General features: G+C 55.6%; 1 protein-coding gene across 3 annotated transcripts; it reads left to right on the plus strand.

Moving 5' to 3' along the window:
- Positions 1-4,719: 4,719 nt before the first annotated feature.
- On the plus strand, positions 4,720-15,579 carry CCNQ (cyclin Q). Of its 3 annotated transcripts, none has more exons than XM_027609323.1 (5): positions 4,720-4,967; positions 7,607-7,790; positions 9,271-9,403; positions 11,348-11,575; positions 15,034-15,579. In XM_027609323.1, the coding sequence occupies exons 1-5, from the start codon at positions 4,850-4,852 to the stop codon at positions 15,121-15,123; spliced, it is 753 nt and encodes a 250-aa protein (XP_027465124.1). In that variant the 5' UTR covers positions 4,720-4,849; the 3' UTR covers positions 15,124-15,579. The 3 variants fall into 3 exon arrangements, with proteins under 3 accessions (XP_027465124.1, XP_027465126.1, XP_027465125.1); XM_027609325.1 differs by having other exon boundaries at positions 15,094-15,579; XM_027609324.1 differs by lacking the exons at positions 9,271-9,403; positions 11,348-11,575 and having other exon boundaries at positions 15,094-15,579.
- Positions 15,580-18,877: the final 3,298 nt, after the last annotated feature.

The following is an 18,877-nucleotide window of genomic DNA, read 5'->3' on the forward strand; positions in this document are numbered from 1 at the left end:
TTCACAGAGTTGTTCAACCATCACCACAATCCAATTCCAGAACATTTTTATCACTTCCCTGAAGAAGCCTTATCCCTCTTAGCAGCCACTTCCATCACTCCCCCAGCTCCCCAGCCCCTGGCACCCCCTAATCTACATTCTGTCTCTGGATTTGTAGCAGCTATCTGTGCATATCTAGTGCCGGCGCAGGTTTTTGAACCCTTGTGTCGACTTTCAACACTTCTGAGGTCAAACTTGGTCACACACAAGATCCCGTGGGTGTTCAGAGCTTGCTCAATGTTTCTCTTTACTGAGTTGTTTTTACTCAAAACTTTGAAAAAGGAAATAATCTCAGGTAGTAGATTAACCAAAAGCTATAATTCCCACAGTGTCTCCACTCGTAAGGAAACTTCCACCTTCTTTAATAAAACTGAACCCTGACCCGCCAGGTAAATAGAGCTGTGTCTAGGTAGCTAGTATGGCTCTTGCAGGCTCAGAGAAGGAAGGGCCCCAATCAGACTTTGGTTTTACAAAGGAGGCTTTGTCTGGAGCATGTGGGGTGGGGGAGGAGAGCAAGGCTACTGAAGGGAGACCCTGTCTGCTTCATCCCAGCACCAGGCCTGAGCCTGGCTCATGCAGGCACTCGGTCAATGAGGGGAGGAGGCAGGGAGCCAGGAGAGTGGGGGTGACAAATCCTCAAGAGGAAGGTGTTTGGGGCAGGAAGGAGTGTCTCATAGTCACTCTTCAGGAACAGGATTGATCTCCCACCCAAAATTTGGTTTGGACTTGGAGACTGATGGCACCACACCCACCAAGAGGTTATGAAAAGATGCCTTACTCATATACTGAGGCTTTCTGGGGGGGTTGCACGGCAGGTCCCCCAGTTGGTCAGAAAATGACTTGAGAGGGTATGGAGAGGAGACTGGCAGGGTTCTTTGTCATGGTTGGAGCTAGGGCAGGGGTGAGGGCTCCTGCGGGTGGTTTGAACTTCCCTCTGGTGCCAAGGAAGGGAGCACTCAGGCTTTCTCATCAGCTTGCCCAGATGTGGGGCACAAGCGGACAGGGAGGATGAGGCTTCAAAGCTGTCAGCAGTCAGACTTTAAAGCAAGGAGCAACTGGTGCTGCTGGGAGGAGGCAGCTCAGAAGTGGCACATGACCTTGGTAGGTGCTATGGTCTGAATGTGTCCTTCCTCCCGAACTCACATGGTGACATCTGAATGCCCAAGGTGATAGTATTAGGGGGTGGGGCCACCTGATTAGGTCTTGAGGGCAGAGCCTCAGGAATGGAATCAGTGCCCTTATAAAAGAGACCCCGGAGAGCTAGTGTGCTGCTTCCACCGCGAGGGCACAGTGAGAACTTGGCTTTTTGCAAACCAGAAGAGGGCTCTTACGAGAGCCCAACCATGCTGGCACCCTGATCTTGGATTTCCAGCCTCCTGAAATTTGAGAAAGAGATGTCTGTTGTTTATCAGCCACCTAGTCTGTGGTATTTTGCTCCAGTAGCCTGAGTGGACTAAGATGAGGATGGTGTGGGAGGGGGACTGTCTCACCCAGCAGGGGCCAGATGCGGGGGGGCCAAGGGCAGAGCAGGCAGGAGGCTGTGGAGTCCAGGGACACACATGGCTTCAGAGTTGCGTAGTTGAGAAGGGTGGGAGAGCAGAGGGCAGTGGAGACGGGGAGGCGGACCCGGAGGAAGGTGGTTGGATTTGCCCATGGTGAGAGATTGGAAGTCAGAAGGTGTTTGTGGAGAGGGGGAGATATGGGGAAGAGGGGGTGACAGTGGAGTGAGGTTCTCAGGTTGCAAGAAGATTCCAAGGACAAGTGACAGGACTGGACTTGGATGAGGCTGCTCTTCAACTGACCACCCCTAGGGCCAAGGCCACTGGGAAGGAGGTGGGCAGGCTGAGCACTTTGGAAATCATCCCCTGTCTTTGAAGAGCAGCCAGGCTTTCCAGTGGCCCTGCCTGGGCACAGCCTTCCCTCTGTACCCCGAATGCCCCTCCCCCTTCTCTGCCTCATCCTTTGAGCTCCAGCCTGAGGCCCTGGCTCACTCACTCACTCATTAGGTGATAGCGCCATTGTGAGGAGGAGGCTGTGGTTTACTCAAGGTAGAGGCGCGCAGTGAAGGTTAGATAAGGGAGTGTTGGCAAATATCATAGAATCTTCTTCTGATACGATTGTCCGCCCCTCCTTTGTTGACCATCTTCTCTGTACAGGGTCTGAAGATAATCCCCGGGCAAGGTCAGGGGATGGTGGGGGTGGTGAGAGGGGGGACGCCACCTTTGGGAGGGGTGACAGATGACAGGGAAGGGAGGGCTCTGCAGTGGGTGTGGCTTGATGGTGGGAGAGGAAGCCCTGCCTAGAGGTTTGCTGGTTCCAACCGGTGGCTAGTGAATTATTCATTTGTCAACCACTGTGTCCAGGCTGCTTGCCAGGAGGGTGCCCTGTGACCCAGGGTTTTAAAAATTAATGTGTTCATTGAGTCATTCCCTTGACTCACATTCACGGGCACCTATTACTTGCTGAGCCCAGACTCTTCACGCCACAAAAGGCCCAGGGGGGAAGGAGGAATTCAAGCTGTGCTGTTTAACCGGCAAACACGGGATGGGGAGGCGACAGGCAGGCCACTGGGCCAGGGGCCAGAGGGAAAAGCGATACGATTTGGGTGTGTGCATGTGTGTGTGTGTGTGGGGGGGGGGGGGGGATGCCTGATGTACGTGTACATTTGCATGTGAGTGTGGAGAGGGGGGTGTGTGTGGTGTGCCCCTTTAGGCTGGTGCTCTGGGTGGTCTGGGTTACAGCCTCGGGTGGGGGACAGACAGCAGAGTGCTCAAGGCATGACAGGTGTTAGCAGCACAGGGGCCTTGGGGCCCTGAGTCCCTCCACACACATGCACACGGGCACACGTGCACAAGCACACATGTGCATGCGTACACACACACACACACACACACACACACAGCTACTCAGCCCAGAGGGCCTGTGCCTTGCCTCAGACAGAGGTAGCTGGGGAGAGGGGTATGCGCCAGGAATCCCTTCACTGGGCAGAACTTGTATGAAGACCCTTAGGTGGGAGACTGTAACTTCCAGGGAGTTGCTCAAGGGTGTTGCTATGAGTGGCCAAGTGGTGAGACCCAAGGCTGGTCAGTTTGACAGGGTGACTCCATGCAAACTGGCATGTCAGGCTAAGGCCTCAGCTTTCTCCTGAGTTGAAGGGGACCTGGAAGATGGTAGGCAGGGCAGAGCCCGTTCAGGCTTACATTTTAGGAAGCTCACTCTGGCTGGTGGCTGGTGTTGTGGGCCAGATGGTAGCCCCCTATGTTGTAATCCCTGGAAGCTGGGATTGGCAAGAGGGTCTTTGCAGATGTGATGAAGTGAAGGATCTCAAGTTGAGATCATCCTGGATTTCCTCAGTGGGCCCTAAACGCTGAGACAAGTAACAGGAGAGACACAGAGACACACAGAGGAGAAGGCCACGTGACAACGGAGGCAGAGACTGCAGTGACATGGCCATGAGCCGAGGAACACCTGGGGCCACCAGCAGCTGGAAGAGGCAAGGAAGGATTGTATCCTAGAGGCTGCAGGGGGATAATGGCCCTGTCGACACCCTGAGCTCACACTTCCGGTCTCCAGAGCTGTGGGAGGATGAGTTCCTGTTGTTTCAAGTCCCTCACTTTGTGGTCATTTGTTACAGCAGGCACAGGAAACGACCACGGCTGGTGTGGAGAAAAGACTTGGCTGGGAACTGGGTTGGGAGAGGGATGGGGGAGCTGAGGAAGGAGACAAGGCTGTCCCGGGTGGGTCAGGAGGTGGAGCCATCAGGATCGTCACCGGGGTCCAGTCACCCTGGAGGAAGAGCTTGGGAGCAGTGGCTTTTCCTCTCAAAGTTCCCAAGTCTCTCAAATCATAGCAACTATCCGATGATACCAGAGTGACCCAGATGACAGGGTGCTTAGTTTGGGAGTCCCTCTGGTGCTCTATAGCCCTAAGCCTGACACACGATACCCTGCTTATGGAAGGCACACGCACAAAGCGTGAATTGGCATTGCGAGCTGGATATTCAACAACATTCCTTCGTTAAGCTCCTAATGTGTGTCAGCCTGGGAAGGTGAGCAGAAGCCAGATCACCAGGGGATGCAGAGGAAAATCCCAGAGCCAAAACCCCGTAATGCACTCATCCTTCGCACATTTCCTTCGGGGCTCATCTACCTGTCTGGAGACTTTGGCAAAGCTGGATTCAGCTTTTACGAACACTGACACTGAGTCACATGATTTCTCTTGGTGGGAGTCGCCGACGTCTCAGAGAGCGCACAGGTGAGCGCCCCTCGCCCGGGGGCTGGCAGTCACCACCAGCTCTCCCAGTCCTAAACCACGCCGGGCCACCAGCCTGGAGCAACACCTTAGTGGACCGCAGGGACTTGCAGCTAAGATGCCTGGGGGTGCCCGTGACCTCGCGGCGCCCTCGCGAAGTAGCCCAGCTAGTTCCAGCCGCGGGGTACTAGGCTGGCGGCTCTCGGGGGCGGGGCATAAGCCTCCCAGGGACCTGGCGTCAGTTCTCTTGCGCGAGGCAAACGGCGTTCAGGTGCAGGGCGGGCTCAGGCCAGCCGCCACCTGGCCGCGTCGGCCTCTGCGCCTGCGCCTGCGCCTGCACCGGCGCCTGCGTGCAGCCGCGCGGTCATCCTCCCTTCCCCGCCTCCCGGGGCGGGGAGCTGGGAGGCGGGGCGGCGCGGACAGGGGCAGGGAGGGGAGCCGGCGGGGCGGGGCGGGGCGCGTGGCCGCGCCCGCCGCCAGGACCCCCGGAGCTGGTCGCCGCGCGCTGGGGCCCCTTCTCCTTCCCGCGGGGGGTCTGGGGCCGCGGGGCGGGGGCCTCATGGAGGCTGTTGGCCCGGACAGTTGTGGAGGAGGGGACGCGGCGCGGGGTGCCGAGGGGTGGCCAGCACCCGAGGCGAGGGTGCACTTCCGAGTGACGAGGTTCATCATGGAGGCAGGTAACCGCGGCTGGGGAAGAGGGCCGGCCTTACGGGAACCCACTTCCCGGAGCAGGGGACGCGCAGGACGGGGAGCTGGCGCGGCTGGCCAGGGGGAAGAGGCCCGGCTCGGGGGTACAGGCCTCTGCTTTCCGCCGCGCCCTGCGCGCTAGGCTTTGAGCTGCAAGGACACGGTCACTGCCACCTCGCGGACGGGCGCGCAGGCCCAAAGAGAGGACGTGGGAAGGGACTGGCCCGAGCGAGAAGGTGGTCGAATCCGAGCGCCCGCGGCTTGGTGGCCCACCGCGCCTTCAGGCATACCTGTCTCCCAGCGCACTTGGTCTCGCGGAGCCTTTTCCGGAGCCCGCAGTTGGTGAGGCCCGTGACGAGCCCTGCTGGCGAGGTCCCATCACACCGGGGACCCAGGCAGGGTGCAGCTCGCGTTTTGAAAACCCTGCCAGGGTGTCCACAGAGGTGTTGGGTGCCCCTGCTCCCAAGGCGAGACAATGAAGCAAATCGGATTCCTGTAGAAACATTGTTTCTCTCTCTGGCAATAGTGTCTCACTCGGGCAGACGGTTACTTTCGATCTTTGTTACTTTGTACGCACTCGGTGGGAGCGGGGTCTGGGTGAGTCCGCTTTCAAGTCAAAGCCAGCGGTCTGGGGAAATGATGCAGGACCATTAAGCCCAGTGATTTGTACATTTAATTTCCAGGAAGAGTTGCACAAGGTATGAAGAAGGATGGCAGTGGCCTCCCATATGCTGCCATGCATTCGCTTGGAGGGTCCATGTAAACCAGGGCAGTGTGCTGCCCTTTGAGGATTTGCTGCATAAAACAGGGCTTGGAGGGTCATGTGCAGCTATACCACCGTATTTGACATCTCTGGGAATGAGGAGTCCCATGTGGGAACTGCCTATGTAACTTAAGTTTAGACCTTGAAATGCTAAAAGCTCTTCCAGGTACCACCCTCCAAGGACTTCTTTATAAAATGTATTGCATATGCCTTGCTCCCCCCTGTGAGGCTAAGCACTGGTCCTCCGAAGATGTCCCCACCCTAATCCCCTGAACCTGCGACCCTGTGACTGTTACCTCACGTAGCAAAGGAGATTTTGCAGATGGGACTAAGCATTTTTTTTTTTTTTTAAGATTTTATTTATTTATTTGACAGAGAGAGACACAGCGAGACCGGGAACACAAGCAGGGGGAGGGGGAGAGGGAGAAGCAGGCTTCCCGCCGAGCAGGGAGCCTGATGCGGGGCTCGATCCCCGGACCCTGGGACCATGGCCTGAGCCGAAGGCAGATGCTTAGTGACTGAGCCACCCAGGTGCCCCAGGATTAAGCATCTTGGTATCGGGGAACTACCCTAGATTATTCACTGGGCCCAGGATAATCACACCTATCACATCCTTAAAGAGAGAGGCGGGAGTGACTGGCAGACTGGAAGGCCATGGAGTGAGGGGAGCAGTTAGAAGAGGCTTCCCCTGACTTTGACGAGGGAGGAAGGGGCCACAAGCCGAAGACTGCAGGCACCTCTAGAAGCTGGAAAGGGCAAGGAAACATTCTCCCCTGGAGGCTCCAGAAGGAACCCACCATGCCCACACCTTGAATTTAGCCCCCTAAGACTCATTTGGGACTTCTGACCACAAGGATTGTAAGAGAAACAGTATGTGTTGTTTGAAGCCACTAAGTTTGTGGTAATTCGTTACGGTAGCCCCAGGGAACTAAAACGCCTTAGGGAGAGGACACTGAATGTAATCTTAATGATTGACGGTTGTTCCCCACCTTCTTTCAGTCTGTTGCATGTCATTTAACCTTCTCTTGTTGACCCTGGTCATTGTGAATTTATATTGGTTCTGTTACCCAATGCAGTGATGTCCTTAGGAGCGTCCAGAGGTGGGGTGGGGCGCGGGCTTTACCCCCTAAATCAAACCACCACGTGCTCTGCTTTTTGAGTTCTCTTCCCTTTTCTGTGTGTCAGGCTTCCTCCCTGGTGCCTGTCGGTGGCCATAGGTGTTGCTTTTTTTTTTTTTTTTTCTTTCTGCTTGCTTTTCTTGCCTTTTTCAACCTTCAGACAAGGAAACCAGGGCCGAGTATAATCTTTAGTTGTAACATTGGGACTCTGTGGTGTCTTTTTGATGCTCAGAGGCCTTTTTCCCCTGCTGTCATCTTGGCAGGATTTTTGTTAGGTGACCTGGGGGGGTGGGGGCAACCTTTAGTTAAATGCTTGTAAGGTAGAAACAGACACACAACAGTGTGTGGTCCTTTCTGGGATGTTGTGCAGAGGCTGACATGCCAGGTGGTCACTGAGGACTAGTCTGAAGCCTTGCTTCTCCTAGTGTGGTCTGCAGATCTGTAGCTTGGGTGTGACCAGGGGGGCTTGGTGGAAGTATATCTGCAGTGCCACTGAAGGGGATACTGCATTTGAGCACAACCCCCCGGGGCTTGTTAGCCCCATAGAATCTGAGAAGCCTGGCTCGAAACCTCTCAGGTAGGGGACCCAGTGAAAGACCCAGCAGCCACAGCCAGCTAGGCTCTAGGCTCTTGGTCTTGTCTGAGCAGGGGTGTATACCCTTAGGGCCCAACCCAGCAGCTCCACCCACGCCTTAGCAGAGGGTGAGCACTGGACTGAGCTACTCTTCTGCCTGCTTTCTCTTGGCAGGTGTCAAGCTAGGGATGCAGTCCATTCCCATTGCCACAGCTTGTACCATTTACCATAAGTTCTTCTATGAGATCAACCTGGACGCCTATGACCCCTACCTGGTCGCCATGTCTTCCCTTTATTTGGCCGGCAAAGTGGAGGAACAGCACCTGCGCACTCGTGACATCATCAACGTGTCCAACAGGTAATGGCATCCCGGCCCAGGCCTTTGGGAGGACTCACTGGTGTCCACCCAAATGGGAGGGCAGAGAAGGGTCCCACTGAGCCCTGACCGCCAGGTGACAGTGGTCAAGCTCAGAAGGAAGCACTGGGGTGGTCTTGAGCCAGGGCAAGAAGCACTAGCAGCAAAGGCAGGAATGAGCCTGGTGTCGGAAACCCATGGGGTGAGTGGAAGGGAAGCTGGGGCCAGATTAAGGGAAGCCTCAAAGGCCCGAAGGAGTGTAGAAGAGCTGGGGTCATGGGGTGCTCTAGAAGATTAGTCTGGAGTTTTGGGCAGGCTGGGTCGAACCAGTTGTGTTCTGTGGGACCTGTAGGACCTTCCCATGCAAGGGAGGGTGTGGACCCAGTTGGGCAATTATTTTATTAAGATGGTGTGGGAAACTGAGTCAGAATTGCTAACAAGCACCTCTTGTCCTGGTGTGGGCATGGTGCTCTGTGGGCGGCCCCCTTGGGCCCAAGCAGCTGTGTTCCTACTGGGAAGGACACCGAGGGGGCCCAGGAGAAAGCAGTCTGTGGAAAGTTACTGGCTAGCAGTATGGCGTAACCTTTCTAGAAACTAATCATTAAGAAAACTGTTTTGTGCTGCTTCTCTTTTTTAATAAACAGGTAACAGGAAAAGCGCTCCCTACCCCCTAAGCATGACAGGGTCGCAGTGTACCGTGAAAGGCTAGGAGAAAAACTGGAGGGGGAACCAAGGGAGGGCCGCTAGAGTCCACCTGTAATTGCCAGGTCCCCAGCAGGGAGGCCTGGTAGAGGGGAAATTGTGCGGACCACTAATTAGACAGGAGCACCCGGGTGGGGTTCTGTGGGGAAGTTGCAAAAGGCGTGAGGAACTAGGAAGGCTGAGTCATTGGCAGAGAATTTTGATCACTTGAGTGTGAATCCTGTTCTCTTACATCTTGGTGATCATGCGTAGGTGGGAGTGTTGTGGATATATATGGCGTAAATAAGGACAGAAGGATCTGGAACAAAGGAAAGACAATCTGGGAACATAAAGCTGAAATACGTTTATTCTTCTGCATATAGCATCCCCATGACATGTTTCAATTCCTTCCTTGGACCCAGAGTAAGAGCCCTGGGCATTGCTGTCCCAGGTGGTAAAGCCTGTCCTTGATCCCAGGCTGACTGGTCAGTTCAGTGTGTGCTAGAGCTTCCAGTCCTTCTGGAGCAATTGCAAGGAGCTCATCTTTACCCTTGACATCTTGCTGAGTGATATGGGACAGCCCATCAGGGCTGAAACTAGAAGCCGGCTTCTTTTCTCTGTTAGTTACTGTTTTTATCCTATATCGTAGGCATGTAGATGAAGATGACTTAGAAACACATCAGTAGAACTGGCCCTATCTAGTGGAAGAACACTGGAGTTTGTGTCTGGACACCAGGGGACTCGAGGGGCTCCCCAGAGACGCTTCCCTGGCTGCCATAAGCATTGCTGTCTCTCCGCGCAGGTACTTTCACCCGGGCAGTGAACCGTTGGAGCTGGACTCCCGCTTCTGGGCGCTCCGGGACAGTATAGTGCAGTGTGAGCTCCTCATGCTGAGAGTCCTGCGTTTCCAAGTCTCCTTCCAGCACCCACACAAGGTACCTGCTGGGGAATTGGCAACTGTTTCTAGAGGCATGAACCTTTTCGTTTTTTATCCTGAAAGTGCACCCACCGAACCCTCACAAACACGGAGTGTGTGTGAGGAAGAGCAGAGCCACAGCTGGGCACTGGGGCTCCCGACTGCACACCCGGGCTGGCTTGTGTGGCCCCTCTTGTCCCAACTCCCTGGGTTTTCTCAGGCAGTTCTGATTTCAGCTTCTGCCTTTTGGCCTGCCTGGCCAAGGCTGCAAGCTGGGATCCGTGTGACTCTGTGAAACCCTTGCCGATCCCGTGACCCACCTAGATTGTGTGCTCAGTGAGCCACAGGGAAGTAGGGCTGGTTTCATGATGCCCCAGAGTTCCTGTCCCCGAGAGTCACGCTCTGCCTCAGAGCTCACATGCAGCTCAGCTGTGCTTTGAAACCCACAAGAAAATCTGAGTCACAAAGTTAAGTAGCACACTTTTAACTGCTAGGAACACGTAAGTCCCAATAGAACTGTTTCTGACGGCAGCAAAAGGGATGTGTGAAGCCCTTCGAGCACTTGGATGTGATACTTTGGTGGCCCCAGTCCCCGGTGTGGGCAGCTTGGAAGGGTGGCCTGCAGGGAAAGACGTGGGGCAGTGGGGGGTTGGGACATGGGTTGTGAACAGGATTTCGTTTTTTTTTTTTTTTCTAATTGAAATTCGTATGAGGTAATTGTAGATGTACAAGCAGTTGGAGGGAATAACGCAGAGATCCTGTTTGAGATGGAGACTTTGCCCAGTCTCCCCGAATGGAAACATTTTGCAGAACACCAATCAGTGTAACAGCTGGGGTGACGCCACTGGCACAGCCCCGCCCCTGCCAGGGATTCTGGGGGTCGCTGGGATGTTACTTGCACAATTTTAGCCCATATGCACCTGCATATATCCACCACCGCAGTTGAAATACAAAACAACTCCCATCCCCACAGGGGTCCTTATAATCTCACCCCACCTTTCCAAACTGCCTTCCTAATCCCGGAAACCTCTGGTAGCGATTTTAAAATAGTTGTGTTTCCGGATGGTCGGTTGGTCGGTTGTTCAGTTGGTCGCACGATGCAGGGGAAGGCAGGAGCCGCCCTGGCTGTGTGTCTGAGGAAGAACAGCACCTGTCAAGGGGGCCGTCGGGTGGGGGAGTGGGGGTCAGCGTTGCCTTGAGCCTAGCGGCCTTCCCCTTATGTCAGGTTGGGATGGGGTCTAGGGCAGCCCATGAGTCCCCTGTTCCGTGGCATGCTGGAGTCGCAAGCATGTGTGTTCAGGCCTGTGGAGTGGGCTTATCAGTGTGTTTGTAGATCAGGCGGTTCGAGCAAAGCCGCTGTCTTCCCAGCGTGGAAGCCGACAGACAGTTGAGCTGAAAAGCCATTAAGAGTTTATAGCCAAGGGCGGCACTCCTGGAAAACACGGTCACCATTCATGGTCCCTCTGAAAGCAGGCGTCCTGTCCCCGGGCAGCCCCTTGGCCTCAGGCTGGGCACACGGGCGCAGTGTTCTGTTTGGAATAGAAGGATGCTGTTTCTGGAGCTTACGTTGAGCTGGGCAAGGGGATACGCAGAATGATTTCTGATGATGGCTAGAGCAGGGCCAGGTGATGAAGAGGGACTGTGGTAGGGGCGGGGAGGAGGGGGAGACGATTTCAGGCAGGGCGAGCAGTGAAGGCCAAGGCCGGGAGGGAAGCGTGCTCTGCATGTTCCAACCTGGTGGGAGGGCGGGGCAGGGCTTGGAGGCCAGTGGAAGGGAGATGTTGGAGGGCTTGAACAGAGAGATGACTCGATCCAGTTTGTGCTTTATTCCTGTCGAGACAGCTTAGGGGAAGAGTGGCTGGTGGGCGGTGGGGCCGGGGCACGGGGCCTCACAGTGAGGAGTCAGGTGTCTTGGGGGCCTGCAGCCCCAAAGGCCAATCGGCTGACTGGTGTGTCTTTGCAGTACCTGCTCCACTACCTGATTTCCCTCAAGAACTGGCTGAACCGTTACTGCTGGCAGCGGACCCCCATTTCCGTCACTGCCTGGGCCCTGCTGCGGGACAGCTACCATGGGGGGCTATGCCTCCGGTTCCGGGCTCAGCACATAGCCGTGGCAGTGCTCCACCTGGCCCTGCAGGCCTATGGGGTTGAGGTGCCCGCCGAGGCCGAGGCCGAGAAGCCATGGTGGCAGGTGAGGTGACTGCTCCGTATGCTGGTGTGTCCCCCTTTCCTTTGCCTGAGGACTCATCCATGTTTCTTTGTAGTAATTATCCATGAAGGAAGATATGGGCTACTTAGGAATATTGAAGCTTGAGCATACCCTGTCATGATTATCTAAGGCAGGGGCTCTCCCCCCTTGGCACTGTGGACATTTGGGGCTCGACCATTCTCTGTGGCAACGCCATCCTGTGCTACCCTGTAGATGCCCCAGTCGTGACAACCAAGAAATGTCTCCAGATATTCCCACGTGTCCCAGGGTGGGGGTCACCCCCAGTTGAGAGTCACTTTGTTCAGCCAAGCACTTTCATTGAATTGAGCGGGAGCTTGCTGTAGATTGGAAGTTAATAAACTTGGATTCATATCAGAAGAAGTATAGGGAGTCCTCTAAAAAGATGGATTGATAATGGACAGGCAGATAGATGATAGATAGATCAATAGATGACAAATGGGTAGAGGGGCGGACAGACAGATGGACGACACGAGATGGACGGGTGGGTGGAGGGCTAGATGGCAGACAATGAGGCTGAGGGTTGAAAGATTCGCTGGCCTCCCCCCGACCTGCTGAATCCACAGCACGGTTTGTAGAGGGCGAGTCGGGGGGAAGGGCTGCCCTCGAGGACTTCCACAGTCCTATCGATTTTCCCTGAGTAGTCCCCACTGTTTCTCACAATGGAATTTTGAAATCATTTCTGGTTTTCCCTTTCCCATACTAGACCTGAGTCTAGTTTGCCGTTCCTTTCGTATATTGTCTGGCCTTGCCCCGGAGGTTTCTCCTTGCGTACCCTCCCTCCCCAGCAAACTGCCAGTGGCCAGAAGTCTTCTAAAATGTGTCCTCTGTTACGTGAACAGAGGGTGCCCTCCTGGGTCTGCTCCTGGCTCCGCGTCCCTCCCTGCAGCTCTTGGCTCCCACGGCGCCCCTCTGTCCCTGCTGTCCCTCTGTGGAGACCCGGCTCCTCCTGCTTGCCTTTTGTTCTCTTGCCCTTTATGGTCGCACCCCTCCAGCTAACCAGATAGCGAGTGCCGGGAGGTCGGGGGTCTCGTCTGCTCTATCCCCCGCCCGAGGTCCAGCGCCTAGATCTGGCCCACAGTAGGTGCTCATGCATCTTCGAGCAGACGTATCTGTGGCCCTGGTCTCCGGAGAGATGCACCTCCTCTGGCAGCAGGGGGCTGAAAGGGATCTGCACAGACAGAAAGTACTGCTCCGTGCTGGGTCTTCTCAGGGATTTCCAGGTCATGTGACCATAGCGTCCCTGCTCTGTTGGGACCGGGTGGTAGCAGAAGGGGCTGCCACTTACCGGCCCTGCTCTCTGAGGGCATGTGGGCATGGCAGCCCCTGTCTCTTGGCTGCTTGGGTCTGTGATGTCATCACTTGTTTCCCATTGTCTGGCTCTCCTCTCTGTGTGTCTTCCTTTCTGCTCTCCTTTCTTTTCACCTGCTCCTGAACTTCCCCGGGCACCACCTTACTGCCTCGGCCTCCCGGTGCCAGCCCTCAGCCAGCCCTGTGCTTACCCAGTGGGGTGGCAGACTCCTGTTCACCCAGCTCTGCACCTTTTCTGGGTGGCTCCGGGCCACAGGCACCAGGAGCATCCAGAATCTGGGGGCCTCTTGGCCTTGTGACGTGCAAGGACCAGTTGCCTTATGATAAATGGCTCTAGACAACGACCCCCCCCCCCCCCGCCCCCGCCTCGCCTGCCCGCCTGGCCCGGATGCTGATGTCTGAGTTGGGAAATACTTTTCCTCCTTGCCCTCCACTGCCACTCCTCGCGGCAACCGCCTCTCTGTTGTCCCTTGCCTGCTGGGGGCTGGGGCTTTGCCGTGCTGGTCAGGAGCCTTGGGGGAGCATGAGGTGCTTCTGCACTTGAGTGTGAGGGTGGTGAGGCAGGCCTTTGTGCCAAGCTGTGTTGGGCCTCCGGGTGGATGAGGCACTGACTCTAAAGCGGTAGTGTGTTGCAGCAGGTGTCAGGGTGTCTGTGCTTATGAAGGCTGAACACTGTTCCATGGGATGGATGGACTGCATTGTGTTTACGCATTCCTCCAGGGGTGGACTCTTGGATTGCTTCCACCTTTTGGCCCGGGACTACTTTTTAACAGTCTTTTCTTGGCTTGGGGTCCCCAGGAACACACAAGGAGTGGACCTTGGTGAGCAAGCCCAAGCCCATATTTCGGAAGCATTGATTTTCTACCTGGAGACTGGGGCGAGATGGCCAGTCTTCATGAACCAGGGCTTGGGGTTTTCAGGCCACTGATTCCTACCTGTGGCAGCAGCTTACGGAGGGCCCTGGCTTTCTTTGGGGGCCATGGAGGGGTTGGACTCAGGTCTAGTTTTTGCCCTGGCTTGGCCCAAGGTCTTGACCCTACTGGTATTGGTTTCCCAGGCAGCAACCCCCGGGCCCAGGGGGCCACAGCATCTAACCAAGATCTCCTTGTTTTGCTTTTTATTTCCCATGTCATCAGGGCTCCTCGAGAGCACCCTCAGGCTCGATGCTTCACTAGGAGGGCTCGCAGAACTCAGAAGAGCCGTACAACGGCTCCCGGTTACGGTTGTTATGGTCAATTACAGTGGAAGCGCCCAGGTCAGAATCAGCAAGGACGCGAGGAGCGTAGGGCCAGGTCCAGGGGAGACCAGGCGTGAGCTTCCAGGTCCCTGGCCGGCGGAGGCGTGCGGCAGTGCCGTTTCTCCCGCAGCCTTGTGTGACAACCCGCACCGGGCACGGCCACCAGGGAAGCCTCCCTGAAGTCCGGGGACTTCAGTGCGGGGTCGGTCCCATTGGCCTGGAGCTCCCGCGGGGCTGAGCTCAGAAACTCAGTCTCTGCACCTGCACCGTCCCCCCCCCGCCCCGGGACATGAAGCTGAGAGGTGTGGTCCAGCTCAGCCCCAGGGAGACTGAGACCCATTCATCAGGCAGGACATGCGGGGGGCCTGAGGTCCTTTCCCAGGGGCTGGGCAAGGGCCAGAACTTCCTTGGAAACATGCGGGGTTAGACCTGAGCTACACACCCCTCTTGGTTTGGGCCCCTGGGGATTCACTTGACAATTTTGTAAGCTCTCCAGCACGGTCAGGAGGATGTCTGGCCCAGGTTATAGAACAGGTCCAGGTGTTCTCCAGGGGCCAGGCCAGGGTGGAGTGGGGTTCAGTGGTTTAGCCTGTTTACTTCCGGGAATGAACTCCTGGCCCAACTCTGTCACCAGCTCCCTGTCCTGTCTGGGTCAGATGATCACTGAGGCCTCTTCCATCTGGAATGTTCTCTGCTTTGTGGTTAGCCTCGGCAGGCTGGAATTGAATTGGCTTTGCAGAGAGCCACCATCATCTCTGATAGCCAAGTCCCTGTGCCATCCCCCTGTGCAATGTGATTCCGTGCGCTTAGTGGTGGGTGCCTTGTTTGACACAGAGGGAGTCTAATCAGAACCTGTTTTCCTTCTCCTTTCTAGGTGTTTAGTGACGACCTTACCAAGCCAATCATTGATAACATTGTGTCTGATCTCATTCAGATTTATACCATGGACACAGAGATCCCCTAAGGCCCTGGTCCAGGCCTGCCCAAAGAGAAGCCCGGGATGCTCGGCTGCCTGGGGACGGCATCACCACATCGCTGTGACGGCTGGTCCCCAGAAGACCAGCTGGGAGGACTGGTTTTGTGCTGCTGGAGACGGGCTGGTGAAGGCGATGACCTGCTGCCACTTTGATTCTCATGCTTTGACTGTCCCTGGCAGCTGTGGTCCAGACGGTGATGGGAGCTGTGCCTCCTGCGGGCAGGCCGGGGTGCACCAGGGGAAGGGCCCCCAAGGCATCCGTGTCTGCTTTTGTCCTTTGAGAGGGCACCGACTGCAGTTGAGGTGTGACATCAGTGGAAGCAAAATCAAAGAACAGATGAGACTGCACCCTTGGGGATGTTTTTAAAGCCAGATTTATAGAAAGTATGAATGTGTAACATAGATGGAATTTTATTTTGTATAATAAAAGATGATACAAATCAACAGAGATGCCCTGTCTTTGCTCTCTGGCCTGGGCTGCTCTGGGTGCCATTCAACCTCGGTTTCCCCTGGAACGCTCTCTTTAGGTGGAATTGCCCCTTGTGCCTCCATTGCCTTCTGAGGGCACGGTGGCCCAGCACGTGCACACATCATGGTGGCGTCCCCCGAAGGAGTCGCCATGTCCTTACTCCCCCACTGGGACATTCACAGAGCTTGGCGCCTGTCCCATTCAGTGAGTGAGCATCAGTTTTGGAGAGAGGGATTGGGGAGCATTACTTGGGTTCCCCAAACCCAGATCTGACCACAATGTTACTAGAAAGTAAGTGATGGTGTTTTCTTAAGTGTCAAGACAGCGAGTCTAGATGGAGCGCCTAGAGAATCTCAGGGCCATGACACCCTCCTGACCCACTCGGAGGGCACTTCTTCCAGAAGACTTGCTTTTTGGGTGCATTAGAGAAAGAGAGCAGCCGAGGTTGTTCTCCCTGGGAATCCGCACTGGGCTCGACACACCCTGGTTGGACTGCCCTTCAGTACATGATGGTGTGGGGAGCGGGGGACCATCCCAGGTGCCCCCCTGCATTTGGGAAGTTGTTGCCAGGGGAGCATGGGCTCTGGATACTGGGTGCCATGCCCTCCGGCACCCACAGGTGTGGGAGCGGGCTGGAATGCCTGGGGTCCAGCAGGCTGCGTCCGAATGCTTGTCTCTGGTGGATCACACACTGGCTTGCTTGTGTTTACTTAGCAACTGTGTTCTGTGTCTTCGGGAGGAGAGATCTGAGTAAATGTCGGCTTTCCCACCGTGTGTCCTTTCCATATCTGTTCACCCAGCTCAGCTGGGAGCTCTTTGAGGCCAAGGTTGGTGCCCAGAGTCCCGGCTGTAAGCACGCAGTGGGTGGCGAGGGGCCAGCCCGCAGGCCTCTCTCTGTGAGCAGCTCTGGCTCTTCCGCCGGTCCTTTCTGTCTTCTGCTATTTGTCCCGCATCAACCCGGTGCTGGCCTTGGCCGGCGCTTATTGCTGGTTTGAATGGAACTGGGCAACAGATGTTTCACTTTTGGATTCTCTGTCTTCTCTCTCCTGACCAGATCACAAGCTCTTACAGAAGCTTCAGTGTCTTTGGATCTCTTAAGGTTTAGCCTCCAGTGAGGCAGCTGGCCCCCACGCACTTGATGGGAGGTCATTTGCTCAGCTCTCAGAAAACAGAACCCCCTGATCTGGATGGGAGGGCTAGGTGGAGGGTACAGGAGAACCCTCTGGAGAGCTCTCTCCATCTGCACCTGTTCCAGTCTGTTTGCTCCCCACCCCCTGCCCCAGGACTTACCAGAAAGAAGGGAAGATGGTTGGATAAAGCTCTCTAGGGATTTGGTGAACATCCCTACCCCCGGCTGAGAGCCCCTGTGCCGAACTGGGAAAGCGTGGCTCCGGAGACTCTGGTCTGCTGGGGCTAGCGGCAGCCTCCGTGGAGATTTTGTAGCTCTAGGTTTCCTTTTATGACGACTGCATAGCAGGCCGGTTCCTTTCTTTCTATGGGACTCGGTTTCCCACTTTGTAAATTGAGCAGGTCGGACCAAGTGACCTCAGACTGCGATCGCTGATGGCTAGTTTTCCTTTTCTTTTTCTTTCTGATTGCTATTTTAAAATCGCTTAGCCCGCCCCGTGCCTGTCGTGCTGCCCTGTGGGACTTGGAGCCCTCGCGCACTGGCCTCTGGGCCTGTCCTGTCAGCGCTTACCACTCAGGGCTCGTCTCTGCTTTCCTGATGCAGCTGGGGCCGGAAGCTCCCCCTTCAGTGTGCCGTCGTCGGAACAGAGATGAAGGAAAGGCGCTGGGCAGCAATGAGGGATGGAGACAAGATTTTCTACAGCCCGAAGCTTCCAGCACATCTTAATTACTGTAAAGTGATAAACGGCCGAGCCTTGCCTGGCCTGTCAAGTGGGTGGAAGGAGGGGGGCAATCCAAGTTCTATGAGGAACACGGCGGTCTCTTCTTTTCCAGCTGTGGATGAGTGAATGCTGTCCCCCGAAAAAATGTGTTTATGTCCTAACTCTTGGAACGTGGGGATGGGTCCTTATTTGAAAACAGGCTCTTTGTAGCTAGTGTCAGTGTGAGGTGAGATCCTACAGGAGTAGGCTGGGTCCGAATCCAAGATGACTGGTATCCTTCTAAGACGCAGTGATGGAAAGTGCAGGGGAGAAGGCCACGGGACGACAGAGACGGGGGTGGCGCGGCTACCAGCCAAGGAAGGCCAAGGACGCCGGCCGCACCAGCAGCTGGAAGGGACAAGGAAGGGCCCTCGAGCCTTCGGAGGGAGCGCCGCCCTGCCGACACCAGGATTCCTGCCTTCCGGCCTCCGGAGCAAGGCGGCGGCGGGGGGGGGGGGGGGGGCTAACTGTCTTGTTATTTTAGCACCCCCCCCGCCAGTGTGGGTACTCTGTCAGCTCCTACCGGGCTTCCTCAGACTCCCGGGGTGCACCTCTGCTTTGTGAAGGGGGTGGGTGTTGTTACGCTTCCTGGCCTCAACTCATTTGGCTAAGTACCAATTTTTTTTCCAAGGGAACCTGTGTCATATCTGATAGCAGGAGTGGAAAAGAGTCTCGACAGGCAGAAATTAGCAATCTGGGGGGGAGGGCAACATCTCTCCATAAGGTGCCAGCTATCTGGACATGGCGTTTGGCTCCACGTAGACTTGCTCAGCCTTAGGGTTCAAGGTGGACTCACACATCAATGAAGCAAGGGCTCTTGGCTATTTGTCTGCTGTTTTCTGTTATTTGTCTTTTTGCCTTTTTTAGAAGTATGGACTCTGGTGGTTGGGAGGGAACTTAGAAGCCATTTTCCTCCTTTCCTGGCAGCTTCCCTGGAAAAGGCATCCGCTGGCATTGCCAAGTTTGAAAGGGTGATGTGTGGAGTGGAGAAATAGAAACACAGGGGACGGAGATGTGGGTAGTCTCAGCTCTGTCCCTGTGGTGGTCATTTGCAAGTTTTGGCCCAGGGCTGCCTCTGGGCCGCGGAGCACAGATGCCCCCCACGCAGGTGCTCGAAGACGCCCAGTGTGCGAAGGAACGGATAGGGGGATGACCTGGCGAGCAAGTGAATGACCGAAATAATGGGTTTTCTTTCCCTCGCTTTGGCGTAAAGAGGAAGTCTGTGATTACAACCCTTGTGCACTGCTGGGGGCAAATTTAAAATGGTGCAGCCGCTTTGGAAAACAGTTTGGCAGCTCCTCAAAAAATTAAACCTAGCATTACCAAATGACCCGGCAATCCCACTTCTGGATGTACACCCAAGAGGACTGAAAGCAGGGACTCC

Source organism: Zalophus californianus, chromosome X, assembly GCF_009762305.2.
Source record: "Zalophus californianus isolate mZalCal1 chromosome X, mZalCal1.pri.v2, whole genome shotgun sequence".
Classification (NCBI taxonomy): Eukaryota; Metazoa; Chordata; class Mammalia; order Carnivora; family Otariidae; genus Zalophus; species Zalophus californianus.